This window comes from Salvelinus alpinus, chromosome 12 (assembly GCF_045679555.1).
Source record: "Salvelinus alpinus chromosome 12, SLU_Salpinus.1, whole genome shotgun sequence".
Taxonomy (NCBI): domain Eukaryota; kingdom Metazoa; phylum Chordata; class Actinopteri; order Salmoniformes; family Salmonidae; genus Salvelinus; species Salvelinus alpinus.
Window position 1 is genome coordinate 26688107 of NC_092097.1, and position 27491 is coordinate 26715597.

At 42.6% G+C, this 27491-nt stretch overlaps 2 protein-coding genes across 2 annotated transcripts; both read right to left on the minus strand.

Annotated features, from left to right (window-relative positions):
• Positions 1 to 3718: 3718 nt before the first annotated feature.
• On the minus strand, positions 3719 to 11830 carry LOC139535773 (transmembrane protein 88B-like). Its single transcript, XM_071335558.1, has 3 exons — positions 11614 to 11830; positions 7252 to 7516; positions 3719 to 4385 (listed from the first exon to the last, which is right to left on the minus strand). Exons 2-3 carry the CDS (start codon positions 7513 to 7515, stop codon positions 4158 to 4160), a joined length of 492 nt encoding a protein of 163 aa, XP_071191659.1. The 5' UTR covers position 7516; positions 11614 to 11830; the 3' UTR covers positions 3719 to 4157.
• Positions 11831 to 15797: 3967 nt separating this feature from the next.
• Positions 15798 to 26746, minus strand: LOC139535774 (neuroblastoma suppressor of tumorigenicity 1-like). The gene is made up of 4 exons (XM_071335559.1): positions 26258 to 26746; positions 22599 to 22779; positions 22198 to 22309; positions 15798 to 16638 (listed from the first exon to the last, which is right to left on the minus strand). Exons 2-4 carry the CDS (start codon positions 22769 to 22771, stop codon positions 16363 to 16365), a joined length of 561 nt encoding a protein of 186 aa, XP_071191660.1. The 5' UTR covers positions 22772 to 22779; positions 26258 to 26746; the 3' UTR covers positions 15798 to 16362.
• Between the last annotated feature and the right edge of the window lie 745 nt (positions 26747 to 27491).

Below are 27491 nucleotides of genomic sequence, written 5' to 3' on the forward strand. Positions count from 1 at the left end.
CATATCCCCAATCAAATTGAAGCCGCTTTTGTCTTATCACTCCATATGGGTTGAGAATTCTTAACTCGCCTATAGTCATCTGCCGCATTACATCGTGATTTCACAAATAATTTGTTTATCCAACTTTTTGGTTATTGTATGAGGATCAATTTAGACAAAATGCTGGCTGTACAATTTAGCTAGCTAGCTAGCTAGCTAGCCAAAAGGAAATTGCCAGCACTGTTTTATCAAGCAACAAACTAACCAAGCTAGCAACGAACTAATCTGGCTAGCTAGTGGTGTTCATGTTGAACAATTGCAGTTGAAACTGGTAAGAGAGAGGTCTGGGTTCACTTAAAAAAAATACATTATTGACTGCCAAAGCATGTACATAAACCTTTACTAACCCGGATGCCTGTATTTAATAACAGCTCCTGTTTAATGTCTCTTATTTATTGTTTTACTTTTTACCCCAATTTCATGATATCCAATTGATAGTTACAATCTTGTCCCATCGCTGCAACTCCCGTACGGACTCAGGAGAGGCGAAGGTCAAGAGCCAAGAGTCCTCTGAAACACGACCCTGTCAAGCCGCACTGCTTCTTGACACACTGCTCGCTTAACACGGAATCTAGCCGTGTGTCAGAGGAAACACCGGCCAACTAGCGACCATGTCAGTGTGCATGCGCCCTGCCCGCCACAGAAGTCACTAGAGAGCGATGGGACAAGGACAAACTCTCCCCTAATCCGGACGCCGCTAGGCCAGTTGTGCGCCACCACATGGATTTCCCGGTCGAAGCCGGTTGCGATACAGGCTAGGATCGAACCAGGATCTGTAGTGACACCTCTTGCACAGCGATGTAATGCCTTAGACCGCTGCGCCACTCGGGAGGCCTAATGTCTTTTCTGTCAACCTTTATCATGGCTCCCACAGCACTGACAGTTGTGTTGACATGACAACTGGGCTGGAATTGTGGACCTTCTTCTTTAAGGTTCAACCGATAAGGTGTATTGCCGCCACAGTCGTAGGGGGTAGTAAACGAATGTTCCTCCCTACAGGCTCAGGGGCCTGTGAGGGAGGAACATTCTTCGAAAGGATTCCTTGCAAGGCATTGGCTCACAATGATGCACTCACAATGATGCAAATTTTCTCAAATGTATTTTCTGTTTGTGCTGTGCAGTTTATGATCATTGCAATTAACGATGCAAAGTCCATCATTATATCAAGATCCCTCAGTTGCAGAGAAACATTCACTGGTGCAGGTTCTACTACCTTTCCAGCGCCAATGCTACTCATTCCTTCGACTCTTCTCACTATAGGGCACAAAGGTTCTTACAGGGTATCTCACAAAGCCTAATGCCTAATAATAATTTGGGCTGTGCAGGGTGCTTATATTTGTCCTGCTACACACAAGTGTGTTATAGAAATGTGTTTCTTGCATATCCCAACTCCCCCTGAGACACCAGCAGGGAGTGGGGTCCCAGCCAGAGTCACCATTGTACAGTGGCCCTGAGAAGGGAGAGTCTCTTCATCAAAGAACAAAAGTATAGGTGCCACCTGAGTGACGTAGCGGTCTAAGGCACTGCATCGCTGGCACCGGGAGACCCATGAGGCGGCGCGCGATTGGCCCAGCGTCGTCTGGGTTAGGGGAGTGTTTGGCTGACCAGGATTTCCTTGACCCATCGTGCTCTAGTGACTCCTTGTGGTGGGCCGGGCACCTGCAAGCTGACCTCGGTCACCAGCTGGACAGTGTTTCCTCCGACACATTGGTGCGGCTGGCTTCTGGGTAAACCGAGCAGTGAGGTTTGGCAGGGTCATGTTTCGGAGGATGAATGGCTCTTGTTCTTCGCCTCTCCCGAGTCCGTAGGGGAGTTGCAGCGACGGGACATGACTGTAACAATCAATTGGATATCACAAAATTGAGGAGAAAATGGGTAAAAATACAAAAAAATACAACAACCTCAAAGAATGTATGGATGACGTGAATTTCTTCACTCCATCCACCATATGGGTCAGTCAATGTGCACCAACCACTCCACCTACTTCCTCAGGTATTTCATCTGCACACACTTCATGCGCTATACCAGAGAACCCCCTTGATAGGCTCTCTGCTTCAAAGATCCATACACAAAACATTCCACTCCTACTGTATATCTTTTTGAGGCACAAAGCATATGAACTTCTCTGCAGACACACAAATCTAAACAAGACCACTTTTTGTGACCAACGCCACATTATCCTCCAACGTATCCCAGATTTTCCTTGAGAAGTCAAACGGGTCTCCAAGGTAACATTGGTTCAAAACCCTCAGTCTAGACTAGGCTTGGATTTCCTAGTTTCCACCACAACTTTACTTCTCTTGTTTCCTTTCATTTTTGCCACTGTACTCATCTTCACCGACATGCTGTCAGTTTCAAATAAAACATCCTCTCGTCTCTCGTTCCGAACCTGGATCATGTGACAAAATCATTCATTTTGATTGGCTGTCATTTTGTAAGGCCAGCTTTTTGGTTCATACTGCTGGCTTGTTTGCCTACTAGCTTTAGCTTTACCTATTGTTTGATGCTAGCCCCGCATGCTATATGCAACACTAAATAGCCTATGCCAATTTAGCCTGCTTTGCCCTACCACGCCACATGTTATTGCATCCCACTTTTGACATTCATTTTTGGAATTACAAATGAGGAGTTTGTCAACACAATATATAAGAGCAGGGAATATAGGCCTACTATAAGAGGGACTCTCATTTACAGTATAGGTAAATGGATCTACTGTAATTCTGCACTAGACAGGATTTGAAACACCATAATAGTGTTTTCAACCTTTTCCATGTAAGTCTGGCAAGGTGTTAAAAGAAAGTGATGTTACAACACAACATGTCATGTTTCAGAGCACCTCAGGATGAATGTTTCAGTACACCATCAATCTGTCTCAATACCCTCACAACCATGTGTTTCAATAATCCAGCAAAGTTAAGGTTTCGTCTCCTTTAAGGTGGTGGCAGCTCAGTTGCCACTCATTTTAGCGTTACAAAGCACTTTATTTTAACAGTGTGTGTTACAGTAATAGCCCTGAGTGTAAAAAAAGAGAGTCTATTAAGCTACTCAGTGTACAAATTGGTCACATTAAACCCCAGTTAATTGGGCCACATCAGGGGAAAATGAATAAGTGCATGTACTTGTCAGTACATCTAAAGTTGGAGAGTTTGAAGTTTAATGAGGAATCTGAAGATGACTATCAAACATTATTCGAGGCAGAGTGAATCATGCCACTGCAGACCCACTGTACTGGAACCCTCCCTCTTATCACCATTAATACTTAAAGTGTGTGTCTGAGAGATTGTGTCTGAATAATGATGAGTGAGAAAGTGACAGACTCACAAATATCATACCCTCAAGACATGCTAACCTCTCACAATTACTATAACAGGGGAGGTTAGCATTTTTGAGGTGTATGATATTTGTGCGTCTAACTTTCTCACTCATCATTATTCAGACACACTCACACTATTACGGCACTATTGGAGCTTTTTGATACACGCGCAATGACATCTGATAAATATGTGTATGCAACCAATACAATTGTATTTGATTTAGATACTGATTTGGTGCTGAAGATAATGAATATGAGGTTGAAAAGTGGCAGAATTGCCCTTTAACCCAGATGGTGAAAAGTGGCAGAATTGCCCTTTAACCCAGATGGTGAAAATAATGAAATCAATAGAATGAACAGCATCTGTCAAAAGAAATAAGTTTGTAAACATATTTTCCTTCCATTCTAGACATTTGAGTGACAGTTTATGCAATACTGTTTCGTTTATCTGCTACATCATGTTCACAACTATATGTTAACAGATAATTGATAACAGAAAAATATAAATATACATAACCAATACAAATTCACAGAGAACAGCTGCTAGTATATCCCACCATTGCCTCCACTGTCTCCTCTCTGACCAGCAATACTCCCCTAACCACTGCCTTGTTAACATGTCAAGCTCTGTTTTTAAATAATTGGACTGGTTCCTGTTATATCCATTTGATTGTATGACATTCACTACAGTTTAATAGGACACTAAATACATTAGGTGACACAGCGATTCTCCAGGACTGGATTCTCTCTTGACCGTTGACCTATTAAACTTTTAGACAACTGGTTTATTAGAGCGTTGGTCCAATCAGACCCAAGCACGGACGTCGCCTCCCCAGTCCAAGCCCTGTCCACGGTACCAGGAGCGTGTGATTGGCTGAAACAGCAGGAGGAGTCGCAGCCTCCGGAGCAGCCCACAGAAGATGGCTGCCGCCACCACCACCAGCGGTGACATCATCACGAAGCCCAGGATAATAAGGGCGGAGCAGCTGTTGTCGTCGAGGTAACGGCAGAAAGGAGAGTGGGAGTCTAGGACCTGCGGGGGTGGAAAGGGAGACTAATGTAACATTCAGACAGAAACAGACTCCAAAGATATGGACAATTATATTGATACAGTACGTGTTTCTGAGTTGTTTTTGTTGGTGAAGCAAATGTTGGTGCTTTATCTTTAACTGAACAGAACTGAGGGGGAGGTGTGTGTGTGTGTGCGTGCGTGCGTGTGCGCGTGCGTGTGTCTGTGTGTGTGTGTGTGTGTGTGTGTGCGTGTGTGCATGCGTGCACGCATGAGAAAGCAAGAGGGACCATATGAGGGAAGGTAGTGGGGCGTGACAGACTCTTTCCCAGTTTCCCTTCAATGTTCAGATAAGAGGCAGCTGCCAATAAAACCCCTAGGCTGTCAATCACCCGTGAGTGCCACCGAAAGAGAGAGGGAGAGTGAGAGAGAGACGGAGGGAGATGGAGAGAGACTGGGATGAGAGAGAGACAGATAGAGATAAGAGTGGAACCCTTGCTCTGCTTGCTAGACTAAAAACCTGTAAGCAATTCTAATGGGTGACATACTATATACACACTGTCAGCAAGAGGGAAGAGGAGGGAGGGATACAGCTACACAGAGAGGGACATGCACAGGCAGACAGACATGCACGCGCACAAACAGAAATGCACAAAAACACTTACATAGGAGTACACAAACACTCAAACACACTCAGTGTTGTCTCAATAGGGCTACATTCTATAATAACTCTCTGGCATATAATTCTCTAATTGTCAACATTTTAAAGAGGAATTTCCCCAGCCACCTCAACTGAGCTCTGCAACCTCGAGCCCATCACCAACTACAAGTACACACTCATCTACACACGCATACACACAGACACACTTTTTCTGTCTTGTCTGTATAGGCCTGGGCCCAGCTGGGGACTAACTGGTACTAATTTCAACAATCAGATCTTCTCATGGACATCCTCTCTTACTGTCCCATCCATCACCTCTCCAAGACAAACTGTTGATTGACACCCCCAACTCTGGAAGGAAGCAAGGGTCTATACTGGAACCTGTTGTCTTCTATATAGTACTGTTCACAACATTCCATTAAGCTACACTTTAAAAATAGCACTCACATTCTGTATAATGGTACATCCTCCCCAGCCATCACTAATGAAGATGTGGAAATGAAAACACCTTGAAAATACCAGTGTCTTCAAGGTGTTTTAAGATATTTAGGATTGCTATTGATTTCATTAAATGGCAACTTTCCAAAGAAAGATAAATCAGTGTGATCGTACACAAAATTCTTCCAGATATCTAAAAAGTTAGCAAACGCATGTAAAAAGTTAAACCTAGTATAGAGCCATATTTTACTGTAACATCGATAATGGAGACAAGCAAGGCCACTGTGAAAAGTTACATTGGGGCGTCTACTCTTCGACAAGGGCAACAGCTGTATATCTTAGACGACACTTTAGCATCATTATGAGAGTGATAGCATTTACTGACTGCCTCAGAATGCACATCATAATCCTGTTTTAGACACAGTCTCTTCTTAAAGGTGGTCTTAACATGACAGTTTACTCCAAAAACAAGTTTGCTTCTCAGCACATCATAATCATGTTGTAGTCCAGTGTGTTCTAGACACAGTCCGCCTAAAATTATAGTTAAGTTTTTAATTTAAATTACGTTTGTCAGATGCTTTAAGACCTCAAAAGTGTTCTAATGCCAAGATGCATCCAGGCCATCTGTTGTCTATCCAGCAATATGCTTCCCTTTCCCATTCATTTGTGATTGAGGAATATAGCCGGATCTACATAAGAGGTGGCATGAGAAGTAGTCTCATCTTGACATTAAACCATGCACTTTATGAGATCTGCACTAACTTTGATTTTAAAGTCAACTCTCACTTTAATGTTGCCTATAGGCCAATGAAGTGATGTCAGCTTCCGGGTGATGTCTAAAGAAGGGTGAGGCTGATAGGACTTCCCTGCCAACCCCTATCTTACCCAGAAATGTAGTGGTGTATCTGTCTGCCCCTGGGTGTTCCCAGTGCCTGTGCCATGTACTGCTGAAGAAACACAGGGTGTGCCCCAGGGTTATGCGCTTGCCCCCCTACTCTTCATAATCTACAGTACATACTCCCACTTGGACAGATACTTGAACCTCGACGCCCTGTCCCACCCTGAGTGTGTTTGTTTTCCTCTGGTCCAGGGTGTTCTCTGTGCCATGAGCGACAAGAACTGAATCCTACCACTCTTTAAATACTTGGGCAAGCTCGGTATACTTTTACAGTGTTGGGTTAGGGTGGAGCAGAAGGGAATCGTTCATATAATTTCATGTTGAAACACTTTCATGTTGGGGCACGGCAGACAGTTATCCACTAGTGGGGTTCTTAATATTATATTATTTTAGCTGGTTCCATATGCAAATAAGCTGTTATTTACTGGTTTATTAAGGGTTGCCAAGCATAACGCAGGTTGACATAAGTGTAGTCAACTTTGTTTAAAGAGCAGAAAGAATCTGATTGGTTTAGGGCAGAACAAATCAGATTGGTTTCTAAAAGGTCAATTGGCGGAGTTTAACAGATGCACAACTTTTGAAAACATGGCAGAGGTTTGATCTGAGAATCTTGTAAATAAAACTTTGAGTTACAAGTTGTAATGTTTTGAAATCATTATTGTGTTACAGTAGTCAGACAAATGAGACAATATCTCTAAGATACAACTGGTGTCCTGACTTGAAGCAAAGAGTCAAATGTAGCATACTTGCAGCAACATACTAAGCTAATCAGAGAAATCTAGCAAGCTAAGCATTATGACCTCAATTCGGAGATAAAATCCTACCACAGTATTCTGATGGTCAAAGGTTGTGTTAGAGACATTGAGTGGCACTATGAGCAGCCCACTACTCACCCGTGAGTGGCAGAGGAAGCCGACGTAGAGCAGCAGTGAGGCAGGCAGCAGGACTAGGGTGAACACGGCCACCAGGACCAGGACACACACCAGGACCACGCCCACATTCCACAACAGCAGCCCCGCCCCGCACGCCACACAGCCACACCTGCCCTGGCGGCTGCCCCACGCGCTGCCCTCACTGTGGGCCAGGGGAGGGGGCAGCATCTTCACCCCCTCCCCCACCCAGCCCCCCTCATCCAGGTCCACGTCCACCCCACACATCCTGATGGGGAGAGAGAGATGGAAGGAGAAAGGAGGAGAGAGAGAATACATTGATACATTTAACCATCAGTAGGAGAGTGAATAGTCCAATGTCATTCTTCATGGATGTAGCGTAATCCTACTTTTCCTGCAATCCCCTGCCTATTGTTCTATATTTCCCCACACGTTAATGTCTTTACCATCGGGATGTCACGGACCAACACACAGCTTTGTGACTAATGGTAAACCAGTAATGATATTTGACGTACAGCTATAAAACAGACTTCTGAGAGAGGAAACATTAACTATGGATTTGGTGTAAGGCTGCATGAGCTGTGACTAAACCACACAAAAACAACACTAGACACTATGGAACACAAAGCTTTTACTATCTCATCCTAGAATATACAAGGTCTGAGGTCATCTGCCTTCGGCCTAAAGAGCAGGAACACAGACTTCCTCAAAGAAATTGGAAATACAGACATTGTCATCCTACAAGAAACATGGTATAAATGAGACGGACCCACTGGTTGCCCTCTAGGTTACAGAGAGCTGGTAGTCCCATCTATCAAACTACCTGGTGTGAAACAGGGTAGAGACTTAGGCTGTATTTTAATTTGGTACAGAGTGGACCTAACACACTCTATTAAGTTAGTTCAAACAGGAACATTTTACATCTATCTAGAAATTAACAAGGAAATTATCTCAACAGAGAAAAATGTCCTCATGTGTGCTACCTACTGTATATCCCCCCAATAGAATCGCCATACTTTAACGATGACAGCTTCTCCATCTTAGAGGGGGAGATCAACAATTTCCAGGCTCAGGGACATGTACTAGTCTGTGGCAACCTAAATGCCAGAACAGGACAAGAACCCGACACCCTGAGCACACAGGGGGACAAACACAACTACGACAACATAACCAACACAACCCCTGCTGCACTGTTGGACGCTGGGTATGTACATAGTCAATGGTAGGCTTCGAGGGGACTCCAATGGTAGGTACACCTATAGCTCATCTCTTGGCAGTAGTACTGTATACTACTTTATCACTGACCTCAACCCAGAGTCTCTTAGAGCGTTCACAGTCAGTCCACTGACAACCCTATCAGATCACAGCAAAATCACACTCTACTTGAACAAGCATTACGCAATCATGAGGAATCAAAGTCAAAGGAACTGAATAATATTAAGAAATGCTATAGATGGAAGGGAAAAAGTGTGGAGATCTACCAGAAAACTATTAGGCAACAACAAATTCAATCCCCTCTAGACAATTTCCTGGACAAAAGGTTTCACTTTAATAGTGAAGGTGTAAACTTGGCAGTAGAAAACCTAAACAGTATATTTGACCTCTCAGCTTTCCTATCAAATCTAAAAATGTCAAGCAGACAACCTAAGTAAGTTAACAACAACGAAAAATGGTTTGATGAAGAATGCAAAAACCTAAGAAAGAAATTGAGAAACTTATCCAACCAAACACATAGAGACCCAGAAAACCTGAGCCTACGCCTTCATTATGGTGAACACGAAGAGTTATCTATCCAAAATGGAGATGTATGGATAAACCACTTCTCCAATCTTTTTGGCTCTATAACAAAGAACAAACAGCAAAAACATATACATGATCAAATAAATCTTAGAATCAACTATTAAAGACTACCAGAACCCACAGGATTCTCCAATTACATTGAATGAACTACAGGACAAAATACAAACTGTCCAATCCAAAAAGGCCTGGGGTTGATGGTATCCTAAATTAAATGACAAAATATACAGACCACAAATTCCAATTGGCTATACTTAAACTCCTTAACATCATCCTCAGCGCTGGCATCTTCCCCAATATTTGAAACCAAGGACTGATCACCCCAATCCACAAAAGTGGAGACAAATTTGACCCCAATAACTACCGGGGTATATGTGTCAACAGCAACCTTGGGAAAATCCTCTGCATTATCATTAACAGCAGACTCATCCATTTTCTCAGCAAAAACAATGTACTGAGCAAATGTCAAATTGTCTGTTTTAGCAAATTACTGTACGACAGACCACGCATTCATCCTGCACACCCTAATTGACAAACAAACAAACCAACACAAAGGCAGTATTATCATCCTTTGTTGATTTCAAAAAAGCTTTCAACTCAATTTGGCATGAGGGTCTGCTATACAAAGTGATGGAAAGTGGTATTGGGGGAAAAACATACAACATTATAAAATCCATGTACACAAACAAGTGTATGGTAAAATTGACAAAAAACACACATATGTCTTTGCACAGGGCTGGGGGGTGAGACAGGGATGCAGCTTAAGCCCCACCATCTTCAACATATATATCAACGAATTGGCGAGGGCACTAGAACAGTCTGCAGCACCCGGCCTCACCCTACTAGAATCTGAAGTCAAAGTCTACGGTTTGCTGATGATCTGGTGCTTCTGTCCCCAACCAAGGACGGCTTACAGCAGCACCTAGATCTTCTGCACAGATTCTGTCAGACCTGGGTCCGGACAGTAAATCTCAGTCAGACAAAAATAATGGAGTTCCATCTAGACACCATTGCCCCAGAGCACACAAAAAACGATACATACCTTGGCCTAAACATTAGCACCACAGGTAACTTCCACAAAGCTAAACCTATTGCCCTTTATGGTTGTGAGGTCTGGGGTCCGCTCACCAACCAAGAAGTCACAAAATGGGACAAACACCAAATTGAGACTCTGCATGCAGAATTATGCAAAAATATCCTCTGTGTACAACGTAAAACACCAAATAATGCATGCAGAGCAGAATTAGGCCGATACCCACTAATTATCAAAATCCTGAAAAAGCTGTTAAATTCTACAACCTAAAAGGAAAAGATTCCCAAACCTTCCATAACAAAGCCATCACCTACAGAGAAATTAACCTGGAGAAGAGCCTCCTAAGCAAGCTGGTTCTGTGGCTCTGTTCACAAACAGACCCTACAGAGCCCCAGGACATCAACACAATTAGACCCAACCAAATCATGAGAAAACAAAAAGAAAATTACTTGACACATTGGAAAGAATTTACAAAAAAACTGCGCAAACTAGAATGCTATTTGGCCCTAAACAGAGAGTACACAGTGACAGAATATTAAGAAACTCCCATATCTATTGGGTGAAATATCACAGTGTGCATCACAGCAGCAAGACTTGTGACCTGTTGCCACAAGAAAAGGGCAACCAGTGAAGAACTAACACCATTGTAAATACAACCTATATTTATATTTATTTATTTTCCCTTTTGTACTTTAACAATTTGCACATCATTACAACACTGTATATATACATAATATAACATTTGACATGTCTTTATTATTTTGGAACTTTTGTGAGTGTAATGTTTACTGTTAATTTTTTATTGCTTATTTCACTTTTGTTTATTATCTATTTCACTTGCTTTGGCAATGTAAACATGTTTCCCATGCCAATAAAGCCACTTAAAATTGGAAAAAAAATGGAGAGAGAGAGAGAGAGAGAGAGAGAGATGAAACAACAAGGTACAGTATATTGTTGTTCCACAGAACACAATAAGGACTCATAAAAGGACCCAATTACCCTTACCATCACGCCCAGATACATTTAAATATCTTGTGTCCGGTATATTATCATTATTTTCATCACCCCGCCCCATCCCTATCCCCACCCCATCCTGCGCTTAGTGGAATCGATAACAGCGATCTGTCCACCGCCCCTGCCCACCCCTTCACCGACCGGGCATCTTAGTAGCAGCACCACCCCCTGGATAAAAACTGGTTAAATCAATGTTGTTTCCACATCATTTCAACCAAAAAATGTAATGTAATAACGTTGAATCAGTGCGGAAAACGGATTGGATTTGCAACATAAATCATCAACTTTTAACCTAAATCCAATGAATTGTTGGTTGATTTCACGTTTGAATTTACATTTGTTGGCAGCTCAACCAAATGTAAATCAAAACTAGACGTTGAACTGACGTCTGTCCCCAGTGGGACTCACAACTATAAATAACACATTTAAAAGCCAACACTGTCATCATACTTAAGATATAGTATTTCGCAAAATACAACAATCCAAGCAGATTTGTATTCCAAATATATTTGTACATTTACCTCGCTCTGGTGTCTCTGTCACTATGCCTCAGAAGTCTCCTTTGAAATTGTTGACCCCAGAACAGGAGCAGGTGCTTCCAAACTCCAGAGTATGTCAGAATAAGATGATATTTCCTCGTTTGCTGAGAACAGTAAAAACATAGGATGCGCACCTATTGCCTTTTCCAAGACAGTAGCACAGTGATGCTTGCGTGCTGAGTTCGAGTGTGTATAGATCAGAGCGGTGCGCAGAGCGCATGCTGTGAGTATGTGTACTATGTTAGTGTTTGAGTGAGAGAGATAGAGAGAGAGAGCGAGAGATAAAGAGAGAGAGAGAGAGAGTTTGAGAGAGTCCACCTCAGCACAATTGGACACGGCACACTGTCCTCTTCAACATTAGTGACTTCACACGCAAGTGGTGGAGTTAAAATGAGATAACGGGATGAGCAGACCATACCATAAACCCTATTAGTATTCGCCTGTTTAAATGATGTCCCACTTATATTGTCCTCTTCTCTTTTAGCTGAATCTGATTTTCCCAACGTTTGACCTTACTTTGGAAGCTCATCTAACGTTTTTTTTTGTACTTTAAATATATTTTTTTTTTATCCAAGTTTACTTTGAGCATCATAAACTTACTCTCATGTAATGCATTACTGCATCCCTATGTTAATTATCCTTGTTTACCAAAAGCCTTGGTAAAAGCGGCATCATATAAGCACAAATCCCTCAGTGATGCAGCATCAGAAGACCAAAGCCAGGCAAAGCAGCACTCATCTCTTGGACATAGGCTGCTTGTTGGCAGTATTACCTGTACAGGCTCTGGTACTGTTAACCTACAGATGGGACATGGAGGGCTTGATTAATAATCCCTGTTGGTTATATCAGCCAGACATGAGGCTGTCCTACGCACCTCTCTGATGAGAGAGGTCTGGATTGGGCTATCCCCATGTGACAGATTACGGAGATCATACCCCGCTCACCCCCTCTAATGTCTCACAGTAGCCGATACAGCAGTCCCTCCCTCCCAAACAAAAAAACAAACACACACACACACTGTCACTCTCTCCACATTCTCTCCACTTCCCTTGCTGTCCATAGGAATGGGCCGGGCCCAGCTGGGGACTAGGTTAAACTGATGGTATGACATGGTTGACAAATGATGAATAGAAAACTCTCCCTGGAGTATTCTCTCTCTCTCTCTCTGGTGTAGGACCTTTTACTGGAAAAACCACCCTGTGTAGTCCTCTCCCACTGATACTCAGGACAACTTCTCAATGCAGTCATACTGACATCTGCTGGTCTGTTCGGTTATGGTTTCAAACATGGTTGGTCTTTTTTGTTCGTTACCTAATCATGCTTAGTTGTCAATTGAAAGGTTTGAACAGTTTCAAGTCAAAACACACAGTCACAGCTGTTTAATCATTCATTTTTCTTGTAATGCAAAGCAGCCATAAGTTACTGTAACTTAATATCAGCCAGGAATAGATCTCTCTGGTCAATGTAACCTCTGTCTGTCCCTGACCTCAGACACCCCACTGATCCCCTTCACTATCTGTATATTAAACTGTATTGAGCTCTACCTACAGACAGACCAGAGAGCTGCACTAATGGATGAGCTCAAGCTGTACTCGCTCTCTCTCTCTGAACTCCTTCTTCCTCAGGCTTTTAGTCACTCTGCCCAACTCCATCTATCGACAACACGGCACTCTGGGTTGCCATGACATCTCATTGGGAAGGTTTATATTTTAGTGGCTTTATAGGTCAAAATCACTCAGTGATGAAATTATCAGATGACAGTTAACCTTCATAAAGGTAGAAACAGGAACATTGTCCATATGATCTCAAACTCAGATAATAAAGCACTTAGCTGGTGGAGAAAAAGGAGAGTGGGAATTTACATTAATTTACATTACAATACTTTACATTTGAAATTGTGAAAACAGATCATTGATGATGTACATAAATGCATTATTGATGTGTGTGTGGGGGGGGGGGGGGGGGGGGGGCGTTTTGTAGTTTTAATGCCTGCCGTTTAGTGTTGGTTAAAATGGGGGGAAAGTCCTCTGTGTGTTTGATCTGTATGTTACTTACTAGCCAAGGGTTTCTATTCGAGAACAACGTGTCCATTGTGACTGCTGTAGGCAGAGAGTAGTGACGATGCAAACATGGCCAAAACACACAAATCTATAGTCCACAGTTAGGATTATAACACGCACAGCCTTAACCTCTGCACTTTGAAAGGTAGCCAATGTAAAGAGATGGAAAATTCTGTAACTTGTTTTCAAATCCGAATACTTCTCAAATCAAATCAAATTTTAATAAAATCGAATTGTATTAGTCACATGCGCCGAATACGACAGGTGTAGACCTTACAGTGAAACAAGCCCCTAACCAACAGAGCAGTTTCCAAAAATACAGATAAGAATAAGAGATAAAAAGTAACAAGTAATTAGAGAGCAGCAGTAAAAAATAACAATATATACAGGGGGATGCCGGTACAGAGTCAATGTGCGGGGGCACCGATTAGTTAAGGTAGTATGTACATGTAGGTAGAGTTGTTAAAGTGACTATGCATAGATGACAACAGAGAGTGGCAGTGGTGTGGAGAATGGAGGGGGCAATGCAAATAGTCTGGGTAGCCATTTGACTAGATGTTCAGGACTCCTATGGCTTGGGGGTAGAAGCTGTTTAGAAGCCTCTTGGACCTAGACTTGGCGCTCCGGTACCGCTTGCCGTGCGGTAGCAGACAGAGAGAACAGTCTATGACTAGGATGGCTGGAGTCTTTGACAATTTTTCGGGCCTTCCTCTGACACTGCCTGGTATAGAAGTCCTGAATGGCAGGAAGCTTGGCCCCAGTGATGTACTGGGCCATTTGCACTACCCTCTGTAGTGCCTTGCGGTCGGAGGCCGAGCAGTTGCCATACCAGGCAGTGACGCAACAAGTCAGGATGCTCTCGATGGTGCAGCTGTAGAACCTTTTGAGGATCTGAGGACCCATGCCAAATCTTTTCAGTCTCCTGAGGGGGAATAGGTTTTGTCGTGCCCGCTTCACGACTGTCTTGGTGTGCTTGGCCCATGATAGTTTGTTGGTGATGTGGACACCAAGGAACTTGAAGCTCTCAACCTGCTCCACTGCAACCCCGTCTATGAGAATGGGGGCATGCTCGGTCCTCTTTTTCCTGTAGTACACAATCATCTCCTTTATCTTGATCACATGAGGGAGAGGTTGTTGTCCTGCACCACACGGCCAGGTCTCTGACCTCCTCCCTATAGGCTGTCTCGTTGTTGTCGGTGATCAGGCCTACCACTGTTGTGTCATCTGCAAATTTAATGATGGTGTTGGAGTCGTGCCTGGCCGTGCAGTCATGAGTGAACAGGGAGTCCAGGAGGGGGCTGAGCACGCACCCCTGAGGGGCCCATGTTGAAGATCAGCGTGGCGGATGTGTTGTTACCTACCCTTACCACCTGGGGGTGGCCCGTCAAGAGGACCAGGATCCAGTTGCAGAGGGAGGTGTTCAGTCCCAGGGTCCTTAGCTTATTGATGAGCTTTGAGGGCACTATGGTGTTGAACGCTGAGCTGTAGTCAATGAATAGCATTCTCACATAGGTGTTCCTTTTGTCCAGGTGGGAAAGGGCAGTGTGGAGTGCAATAGACACTGCATCATCTGTGGATCTGTTGGGGCGGTATGCAAATTGGAGTGGGTCTAGGGTTTCCGGGATAATGGTGTTCTGTATCCAAATGCTGCATTTTTTTCTTGTGATCATTAGACTTTTTAGTTTGAAATGATATGCACACCAGTACAGCTCCCGATTGGTCTAAGGCACTGTATTTCAGTGCTAGAGGCGTCACTACAGACCCTGGTTCGATTTCCAGGCTGTATCACAACCGGCCGTGATTGAGAGTCCTGTAGGGGCGGCGCAATTGGCCCAGCATTGTTAGGGTTTGGCCGGGGTAGCCCGTCATTGTAAATAAGAATTTGTTCTTAACTGACTTGCCTAGTTAAATAAAATACAGCGCATGCTGCTGCATCTTTATCAAGTTGCCCTCTGCAGTACCTCTTTAAACCAGCAGAGAGAAGCATAATCAAATCTATTATATATGAACATAGGCAGCTGACTTGTCCAAGATCATGTTCCCACTACATGATGACAATAATAGACAAAAGCCTTAAATAAATCACTACAGATAGAGCTTCATTGATAAGATTGAACAAAAAGAGCTTTATTCTCGTATGAGAAGCACAAATTGGAACATATAGCTTTAGGTCAGATACTAATGCAAATTGGTGAGAGACATTAAGTCAAGAAACTGTACAGTTTATACTGTAGCTCTATGATTAAAAAACGAATTCACGCCAGATGAACAGAAATAAGTCTACAGCTTCAAAGGTCTATAGCTGTGTCAGAGTGCATGCCTGAGTGTCTGTAGGATTGTGATATTCGTTGTCCTAAGTGAGAATTTAAATGACAAACATTGTGTAAACTGGTGAGTTTAAAGCGCTAATATATACTATGGTTGTCTTGTGAAGAGTACAGCATGAATGAGCTTCTGTGTGTGCGCTTTTATAAGCAGTTTTCATTGAAAATAAAACCTCACTTAACATGACAAAGTGCTTTTAAGGTGTTGAATGAAGAAACAGTGGCTGAATCGAAAAGAAGGGAAAATGCATCATACTGTAACTGTGTGTATAAGAAACAACTTGTGGAGTGATTTGGGAGAAGAATCAGGAATGGTGAAAGAGGAGTGTCAGCGGCGATCGAGCGACCTACCCTCCATCAGATGTGTGTGTGTGCGGGTGTGGCTCTGTGTGTTTGTGAGCATGCTGAGAGTGTGTGTCTGTGTGAGAGTGAGGGGGTGAGCCGCCGTGGTGGCTCTCTGGTGAGGAAGGAGGGTCCTGGGCGCTCTCTGATAGGTAGAGCTGCATCACTGCCCCCTCCTGGGCTCCCTCCTTACTGCAGGACTGGCAGCTGCAGTGGAGGATCCTCTCCACCAGTTTATCCACACGAGGAGTGTCCTCAATGCCCGGGCATTCCAGAGTCACCTACAGACACACACAACGTACAATGCATTACACACACACACAACGTACAATGCATTACACACACACAACATACAATGCATTACACACACACACACAACGTACAATGCATTACTTACTTACTTACTTACACACACACACACACACACACACTCAGGAAAAGGCAGGTAGCCTAGTGGTTAGAGCACTGGGCCAGTAACTGAAAGGTTGCAAAATCAAATCCCTGAGCTGACAAGGTAAAAATCTGTTGTTCTGCCTCTGAACAAGGCTGATAACCCACTGTTCCTAGGCCGTCATTGTAAATAAGAATTTGTTCTTGCCTGGTTTAAAAAAATGAACAAGCACTGCTGGACACTCCTACAGTCTGACAAAGCCTCAGTATCCATCTTCAAACAATGTATCCCTGAGTCATGTTGTGCTTTTAGGAATTCATGCTTGACACAGCTGCCACACCAACAATAGGCGGGATCTGAAATAATTTGACAATGCACCATTATGGATGGAGACCATGAAAATAAATGGCAGAATTGTAAGTCTTGAGAAGCTTTTATGCTCAGAGGAACACAACTGCTTTTAGCCAAGATATAAAAATCCTGAAAAAGTGCATTCCATTATCAAAGAGAGACACAGAAGGTTTATGTGGATCAAAAGAGTCAGAATCATAGTAATAATTAATATAACAGGGTTGATAAGGCACATGAGTCTGCTTCCATTTATTTTTCAATATTGTATAGAGTATATAACATGTACATCAAGCTTTTTCTCTTGAGGCATGAAGTCACATCACCTGTGGTCCCAGGCCTACTCTTATCTTACCTGTCTGGCTGCTCTCCAAACTACATACACCTCAACACAGGGAATTTGTTGTTCCAGGGCTCTGGAATCCCTGGCTACTAGACAGACAGGCCCATTAAAGACAGACAACAAGGGAAACCTCGGATGAATTAAATGCAGGATCAATTGTGGTTGTGGTAATGTGTGTTTCTGTAGGCTACTGGGGTTGTGGTTAGGTCTGTTGCGGTGACCGTATTACCACCACACCGGGGGTCATGAGTCATGAAGGCAGTCAAATTCCACGTGACCGTTTAGTCACGGTAATTCTCCAAGCTCTGATGCTGCTGATGGTCATTAGTAGCCTACCAAGCTTGCTAACTGCCTGGTACTCAGCACTCTATTGTCCCTCTAATCACTCTGACATCATTTCAAATATAATCGAAAATCGAATCAAACACTTCATGAGAGCCCATGAGCTCATGTTGCGCAACATTTCTATAGGCTATGCAATAGCGCGAGAAAACAGAGTGATGGCCTCCATTAAAAAGAGGAGGGTCCCAACAGCTTTCTATAGGCTAGGCCTACTATATGTATTTCTCAACTTTCCTAATATTAAGCACATTGCTTATCTTTACAACAGGAGTACAGCCTACCTGGCTGGCATGAAAATGGACCGCAGGAAAAGCGTCCTCCATTCATTTAAGTGCAGAGACGACATTTTTTCCCCTGCCCCTGTTTCCATTCTAAATCAAAATGAATTTCACACATATATTATTTAGCATATGTAAAGACAAGATTAAATCAAGAATAGTCTGATGTGTGACAATATTAGCCTATCACTTGTGAATGATGTATTATCACTTGTGAATGATGCTCAGCATAAGAAACAATGCCTTTTTTGTGTGACTTTTTTCTAATCATAGTCGCACACCTCATGTAGCCCAGCACATAGGCCTATATGTTTTGATAAGGTTTATATCACCCCTCATGTAGCCTAGCACATAGGCCTATATGTTTTGATAAGGTTTGTATCACCCCTCATGTAGCCTAGCACATAGGCCTACAGTGGGGGGGGGAGTATTTAGTCAGCCACCAATTGTGCAAGTTCTCCCACTTAAAAAGATGAGAGAGGCCTGTAATTTTCATCATAGGTACACTTCAACTATGACAGACAAAATGAGGAAAAAAAATCCAGAAAATCACATTGTAGGATTTTTAATGAATTTATTTGCAAATTATGGTGGAAAATAAGTATTTGGTCAATAACAAAAGTTTATCTCAATACTTTGTTATATACCCTTTGTTGGCAATGAAAGAGGTCAAACGTTTTCTGTAAGTCTTCACAAGGTTTTCACACACTGTTGCTGGTATTTTGGCCCATTCCTCCATGGAGATCTCCTCTAGAGCAGTGATGTTTTGGTGCTGTTGCTGGGCAACACGGACTTTCAACTCCCTCCCAGATTTTCTATGGGGTTGAGATCTGGAGACTGGCTAGGCCACTCCAGGACCTTGAAATGCTTCTTACGAAGCCACTCCTTCGTTGCCCGGGCCGTGTGTTTGGGATCATTGTCATGCTGAAAGACCCAGCCACGTTTCATCTTCAATGCCCTTGCTGATGGAAGGAGGTTTTCACTCAAAATCTCACGATACATGGCCCCATTCATTCTTTCCTTTACACGGATCAGTCGTCCTGGTCCCTTTGCAAAAAAACAGCTCCAAAGCATGATGTTTCCACCTCCATGCTTCACAGTAGGTATGGTGTTCTTTGGATGCAACTCAGCATTCTTTTTCCTCCAAACACGACGAGTTGAGTTTTTACCAAAAAGTTCTATTTTGGTTTCATCTGACCATATGACATTCTCCCAATCTTCTTCTGGATCATCCAAGTGCTCTCTAGCAAACTTCAGACGGGCCTGGACATGTACTGGCTTAAGCAGGGGGACACGTCTGGCACTGCAGGATTTGAGTCCCTGGCGGCGTAGTGTGTTACTGATGGTAGGCTTTGTTACTTTGGTCCCAGCTCTCTGCAGGTCATTCACTAGGTCCCCCCGTGTGGTTCTGGGATTTTTGCTCACCGTTCTTGTGATCATTTTGACCCCACGGGGTGAGATCTTGCGTGGAGCCCCAGATCGAGGGAGATTATCAGTGGTCTTGTATGTCTTCCGTTTCCTAATAATTGCTCCCACAGTTGATTTCTTCAAACCAAGCTGCTTACCTATTGCAGATTCAGTCTTCCCAGCCTGGTGCAGGTCTACAATTTTGTTTCTGGTGTCCTTTGACAGCTCTTTGGTCTTGGCCATAGTGGAGTTTGGAGTGTGACTGTTTGAGGTTGTGGACAGGTGTCTTTTATACTGATAACAAGTTCAAACAGGTGCCATTAATACAGGTAACGAGTGGAGGACAGAGGAGCCTCTTAAAGAAGAAGTTACAGGTCTGTGAGAGCCAGAAATCTTGCTTGTTTGTAGGTGACCAAATACTTATTTTCCACAATAATTTGCAAATAAATTCATAAAAAATCCTACAATGTGATTTTCTGGAATTTTTTTTCTCATTTTGTCTTAGTTGAAGTGTACCTATGATGAAAATTACAGGCCTCTCTCATCTTTTTAAGTGGGAGAACTTGCACAATTGGTGGCTGACTAAATACTTTTTTGCCCCACTGTATATGTTTTGATAAGGTTTGTATCACAACTAAAGTGGCCAAATAACTTCTTAAAATGAAGAACATTAATCCACTTTATGACGGGTGTAGAGCCTAACTGGCATGCAGCGCGTGAGTTTCAAGTTTGGGAAATATAATTTTCACCATAAAATGCACCTTTATGGGGCCTCCCATGTGGCGCAGCGGTCTAAGGCACCACAGTGCTTGAGGCGTCACTACAGATCCGGGTTCGATCCCGGGCTGTGTCACTGCCGGCCGTGACCGGGAAACCCATGAGCCGACGCACAATAGACCCCTCGTCATTCGGGTTAGGTGAGGGTTTGGCAGGCTGGAATGTCCTTGTCCCATCACACTCTAGCGACTCCTTGTGGCGGCCGGGCGCATGCACGCTAACGCGTCGCCAGTTGTACTGTGTTTCCTCCGACACAATGGTGCGGCTGGCTTCCGGGTTAAGCAGGCAGTGTGTTAAGAAGCAATGCGGCTCGGTAGTGTTTTGGAGGACGCATGGCTCTCAACCTTCGCCTCTCCCGAGTCCGTACGAGAGTTGCAGCGATGGGACAAGACTGTAACTACCAATTGGGGAGAAAAAGGGGTAAAAAATAATTTTAAACAAATTTAAAATAAAATGCACCTTTATAATAAAAGCATTACATGCATAATAGCATTTGCGGTCACTTTGATAATGGTGTTTTCCCGCTAATGGAACATTCCCGCTTAAAGCCTACTGCTGTGTGCACATTGCTGTGCTTATTATGTGAAGAAATAGCCTAATAGTTTGTCAACATTTGAAACTAAACGTTCTGATCTGTTGCCTGAGCAACATTGCATGAGAACGTTTTTGGGATGCTAGTGGTTGTACTAATTTGGGATCTATTGCATCGCACAACTGTCCCAGACTATGTTTGGAATATTTATTTATTGCACAGAATAGGTCAACTTTTGTACATTTACATTTACATTTAAGTCATTTAGCAGACGCTCTTATCCAGAGCGACTTACAAATTGGACAATGGGGGATAGTAGATTGACATAGGCTAGTGCTTTTGCTGTTCGTTAGGCCTACTCATCTTGTTGGCTGTCAAAAAGTAAATGTGGACAGTTGTTCCAATATCTTCAACATGCAAATAATAAAGACGTGTGCAGTTGTGTCCCCAATTTGTCTGTCTTCACTTGTAGCCTGTGAGAAAGACCTGATCATGTGATGGAGAGTGGTGTGAGTGAGATGAGAGGTGCTTCGGAGTGGTCAGCATTTAGGGAGATGGGCTGCTTGGATTTTTTTAGGGTGCATTATGGCCATACTAAGGGGATTCTGCCGGGAAATTCGAGGCATTATCAAGTGCTTCTCAAATTGTGAATGAGAGACTGACAAAGTGTGTACAGCCTGCGCAAAAACAAAGCAGAGCTCATGCCGTTCAAACGACTCTTTTCAAATCATCACTAGAGTTGCATTATGCAACCTTACAATGTATTAAAAATAAAAACACATAGCCCAACGTTTGTATCACAACTAAAGTTACATTAATAACTCTAAATTAAGCATATAGGAGTACCTATTTCTTTGTTAACGCTTAACACAGAATAGCTGCATGTGCCACTCCCTCAAATCGTTTGGAGAAAATATCCTTTCTATTTTATTCAGCTATGTTCAATTGTATTCTTCATACTATAAAATAATGCCACGGAATTCTAAGCAAATCTTGTCTGCTAAATGAACTAGTGTAGCCCACATCCATATGGCATAGCCAGATCAGGACCTAACATAAGGACAACTCAGAGTATGCTATTCTGTTCTTCTAAAATAGACTACATTTTTCTTTAGACCTGTCTAAAATAAATAACTGATTTATTGTGATGGTGTAGGCTATATAACATGGATTTATTAGACTTTTTAAAATGCAGATGTTCCAAAGGTCTGCATCAGTGGCTTGTAGGTGTGTGGAAGCCAAGAGACGCTAAATGTGTTTTTGTTAACGGTCAATCAAGACAGTTATTTGTTTGACAATCACCGGCTGACGAAATTACGTGACCACCACAGCCCTAGTTGTGGTCATGTGTTTATATTGAAAGAGTAGTGTTACATTATCTGGGGTTTGTGTGTGTGTGTGTGTGTGTGTGCGCGAACTTACCACTTCCCACTGTGTCTGTGCAGGCATGCAGGAGTCACAGTGCACCAGGGACTCGGTGGACTGGGGGAAGGTGTTTGGGACGCTGTAGCTGAAGCACTGCCCCAGACACGCCCTGGGATGATAGGAAAGAGAGGGGGGGAGTGAGGGAGGGAAGATGTCACCATTCAGCTTATATACAGTATGTGTATATTTTATGGCTGATTTGATTCTGTTTGGAGGTGACCCATGTACATTCAAATTATAGTGCTATTTGGGTAATTTGGCCATTCAAAGTCAAAGTCAAACTTCATTCCTGCTTTTCATTATTAAAGTGAGTCAGTCACCCTCTTGAAAATAGTATGAAATGCCTTTGCATGTGTGGTATGGAGGGAGAGGTGCGTGCGTGCGTGTTCCATACTGACCTGTTTTGGATAGAGCGAGGCTGGCAGCCAGTGTGCCCGACTATCTGTGTGATGTTCTTGGCCTCGCACCAAGCACTCTTGTCAGGGAACAGCGCCAGACGGTTGATGTGAGCGGGCGGTGCCGCCGAACAGAGCTCAAGCAGCACACAGCAAATCACAATTCTTTGCCACATGACTGCACCTTAAGGAGCATAAAACATTGATTGTTATAACCACCTGAAATGATTTATGTTAGTTCAGTTACATATGCCTAGCCTTCTTCATCTGTTGTTATGTCTTAAAAAATAATTGAAATAGCAGACTGTTTTTGCACAAGAAACCAAATTATAAAATATGTGCCATGATTTTGGGGGGAAACTTCTAGGTATATGCATAGCTTTAATTAATAAAGCCTGTTGCAGTTTTGCAGCATTCTGTATCCTCTTCTTCACTCATCCATTTAAACACGGTAATCATCTGCACTGAGCTATGCTCACATGGCCGAATTGGCTCTGGCTTTGCCTGTGAAGAAGAACAATAGTGAAGGATTGCCTAGTGAAAGTCTACACACCCCTTGCACAGTTGTCACATTTGGCTGCCTTAAAATTAAATCTAAAAAGGGATTACATTAGATTTTCCTCCTACTGATCTACACAACCTGCTCCACATTTTCAAAGTCAAAGAAAAGGTGTAGAACAATGGCTTTCCAAGTGGTGTTGAGTGTTCATGAGGGGTCCAGTCTCAGTCCTGACGTAAATCTGCTTGAAATTCAATATTGCTGTCCCTGATTCCCAACCAAATTTACTGATATTGAACAAATTTGACAAAAACAATGGATATATGTACTGGTGTAAAGTAACTAAGTAAAAAATACTTTGAAGTACTACATAAGTCGTTTTTGGGGTATTGGTAGTTTACGATTTATATTTTTGACAACTTTTACTCTACTACATTCCTAAAGAAAATATGTACGTTTTACACCCATAGATTTTGCCTGCCACTCAAAAGTACTTGTTACATTTCGAATGCTCAGGCAGGACAGCAACATGTTACTGGGTAACTTTCACATTTACTGAAGTAATGTTCTTTTAAGGTATCTTTACTTATACTCCAGTATGACAATTGAGTACTTTTTCCACCACTGGATTTGTACTGTGTACAAAACATACTGAGTGTACAAAACACCTGCTCTTTCCATGACATAGACTAACCAGGTGAATCCAGGTGAAAGCTATGATCCCTTATTGATGTTGCTTGTTAAATCCTCTTCAAATCAGCGTAGATGAAGGGGAGAAGACAGGTTAATGAAATATTTTTAAGCCTCAAGAACTATAATGCTGCTGGGTTTTTCACACTCAATAGTTTCCCATGTGTATCAAGAATGGTCCACCACCCAAAGGACATCCAGCCAACTTGACACAACTGTGGAAAGCATTGGAGTCAACAGGGGCCAGCATCCCTGTGGAATGCCTCTACCTTGTAGAGTTCATTCCCCAATGAAATTAGGCTGTTCTGAGGGGGAAAGGGGGTGCAAATAAATATTAAGAAGGTGTTCCTAATGTTTTGCACACTCAGTGTATATTGCTTTAAGAGTTGTAAAGAACTGGTACAATCTTATTAAAAATTATGTACAGCTGTAATTGCAGCCAAAGGTGCTTCCACCTAGTATTAACTCTGGGGTGTGAAGACCTACACAATCAAGACATTTTCGTTGTTTTATATATTATTAATTTAGAAAGTGTTCTATAATTTTCTTTGACAATTTAAAATGTGTAGCAGATTGTGTAGATCAGTAGGAAAAAATGTATAAAAATGAAAAAATGCAGCAAAATGTGACAACTGTGCAAGGAGTGTGTAGACTTTCATTAACAACTTTAGCCCAATTGGTTCAAAGTGGCCCAGCAGAGAGTAGAAGACAGAGAGACCAAGGGGTAGAGGTGGGAGAGAGGGAGATGTCTGCTTAATACCTCCTTACTCGAATAAACTACGTCCACAAAAACTTATCTCTAGTTCATTTTAAAGCTGCGTAGGTCGGTTTCGTCATCTACCAACTCCTACAAAAAATAATATTTTGTTTCTTAAAAAGTTGTTTGGTCACAACATTTTGGCTGCAAGCCTTTCCATGTCGTTTTGTGTCACCTTTGAGGACAAAATGTCTCTTCAGGCAAATAACATTCCTGAAGGATTCGATATCGCTGTCCAACGACCAAATGCCCTGTGGCTGTAAAACAGAGAGCGTGAGAGGCGATTGGAGAGAGCGGGCATGACAAGAAGAAACGCGCACAAGAAGCTGTGGAAAATTTTAATAAGTGCTAATTCTACAGATGGGTTATTTCATGCATTCCAGCTCTTTTTTGGCACTAATGTATTTATAGAAATATTTGCCTTTATAGGTCTAATCACTTAAAGGAATAAACTTTTTTACGCTAAGGGCCTAGTTTATAATCAGGTCTTAAGATATGTATTATGCTTAACCACACTTCTAAGAACTTGGCTACAGTGTATAGCAAAATAACTGACAAATAGGCTAATTAAATCCAGCAAATGATAATCATCAGACAGCTCCACAGAACAGAACCACAGGAAACAATTACAATGAGCTTATCAAAAGGAAGGACAAATTACAACTCTCAATGAAGGCAGTTTGCAACCAGGGTTCTAGCCAGGGTCGGAGTTTTAGTGAGGCCCGGAGTGAAGGGTTCCCCCTTTCCTCATCCAATACATTTTAGGAAAGTTGAAGCTCATTTACTGCATTTCTATACCATTTAAAAACTCTAAAATTATATTTGGAGAACAGCAAAAAACAAGCAAAAATGAACCCAGAAATTAGCATATTGGTCACTGTAACTTCATTCACCTCCGTCGATATACAAACACGTAGTCTATTAGCTATACAATTAGCCACTACCCATTAACCTATTAACTCAGCAAGGGATTAAACACTATAATTTCATACCTAAAGAGGGATCTGTTAGCAGAAAATATATTTTATTAACAAAAGGTAAACAAGTACATTTGCTTTACCGATTTTTGTTGTTTTTGCAGATTTACAGCTAATTTCCTGCAATTGTACACAATTTACTAGAAGCACAAGCATTTCGCTACACTCGCATTAACATCTGCTAACCATGTGTATGTGACAAATACAATTTGATTTGATTTGAATTTGCAAAGGGGTGGCGAGAACGTTTTGCTGTTTTAAAGCCAATTTCCTGCAATTCTACACATTTTACCATGACTTATGCCATGTTAATATGATATGAGTGAGAGTGACTAACAAAATCAATGGGGCCCCCCTGGAGGTCAGGGCCTCTGGGCACGTGATTAGGCCTACTACAAGTTTAGATAGCTGGCTAGACTAACTAGACTAATTTACCGATCTAAAAATGTTTAACTGACATGGGCTAATTGAATGACTGACAGTGACATATAACAAGAGGAAAACTGCTGATGCACAACCAAGCTTCGAAATTGCACCTTGTGTATTTTTCTATTTTATTTTTACTCGAAAAAATGTCCGAGGTTCAGACCTCGGTGTCCTCATATGTAGCTACGGCCCTGTTTGCAACGTGACATTTTGTGTTGTAAAACTTTGGCAACTCTCCGAGACTGAGAAAAGCATAAAACATTTGAACTTTGCGTCTGGATAGACTGTTAGTTTAAAAAAAACGTTTACTTACCGTTCGGAACCACCAAAATGCAGCAATATTCTGCTGAGACCCTTCACTAGAGCTTCAACACCCGTCTCTCCCAACCCTCTCTTGCCACCCGTCCCGCAGGAGACCGGAGAGACGATGGAGAATAAGCTCTAGTTGATCATTGGAAATGGAAAATATAACTGCTTTCAGCTGAGGCAAGGATTCACCCTTGATATAATTCCTAGTCCTAGAAAACAATTACATCTTCCGCCAGTGAGAGACGGATAGATATGGAGAGGGGTGAGAAGACAGTGCGCATTAGAAACCCTATCGGTCTCTAAGTCCATCGGCGTACAGGGTCCCTCCCCTCCGTGCTCTATCCCTTCCCTTATGAGTCTGTTTACACCTCTTCTCTCCAAAAACGGGAGGCTATGTCTTTTCCGTGAAGCTGTACGTTCCAAGTTCTCGCCTTTGCTTTAGTCGATGGATTTGGGTATAGGCGCGGCTGTGCCTCCGGACAGGAGTCCCGCTGTGTTTTTGGACGACCGGGAACGGGAGTTGGGTGAATGAGTTTGGCAGGTCTGAATTTATCAGTGTTTCAGCAAATTGAGCCCCTCTCCCTTTCAGGTCATACAACACTGCATAGGCATGACATAGGCATAGGCATATCATGACCATATGTTCTGTGATACATTTTTTACTCATATGCACCTTCTATCAGATCTCATTGTTTTCACTCAGAAAAAGTGTTTTTGTTATTTGACTTCTAAACTTCATGAAAGAAACATTTTCATAAGCTTATAGTAAAATGTTGCAAATAGTGACACATGCATCACTGGTGTCAGTTCACAGTGGCTGTTCTCAAGCGAGTGGAGTACCTATAAGAAACACATGAAGGAATATGGCTCAGTGGAAATAGATATATACAGTAGGCAGGGCCAGTGTTCAGGTTGTCCCAATCTTTGAATAAGCCACTGATGAACACCTTGGAAACCATGAATGGACCCTCCAATAAACCTATTGAGCAAGTAGTGCCAGAAAGTAATGAAAACCAGCAGACGCTGTAGCTCTTTAGTGCCTCATGAGCTGTGCACCACTTCAGCAGTCAGTCAGTGTCCCAGACTTCCAGGTGTTATTTTTGCATAATGGAGGAATGTTGCTTCTCCATGATAATTTCTAACAGAAATTTGCTCAATGGCCACTGCAGTCCCTCATCCTACCATGACGGTACTCTGTTATCCTCAAATAAACTCTGCATGCTGGACTGGCACCTCTC

Coding starts and splice junctions, on each gene's coding strand:
- LOC139535773 (XM_071335558.1), bottom strand. CDS start 7,515: ATGTGTGGGGTGGACGTGGACCTGGATGAGGGGGGCTGGGTGGGGGAG. Junction 4,386..7,251: donor GCTTCCTCTGCCACTCACGG/GTGAGTAGTGGG, acceptor CCACCCCCGCAG/GTCCTAGACTCCCACTCTCC.
- LOC139535774 (XM_071335559.1), bottom strand. CDS start 22,771: ATGTGGCAAAGAATTGTGATTTGCTGTGTGCTGCTTGAGCTCTGTTCG. Junction 22,310..22,598: donor CCTCGCTCTATCCAAAACAG/GTCAGTATGGAA, acceptor CTATCATCCCAG/GGCGTGTCTGGGGCAGTGCT. Junction 16,639..22,197: donor CACAGACACAGTGGGAAGTG/GTAAGTTCGCGC, acceptor GTGTGTCTGTAG/GTGACTCTGGAATGCCCGGG.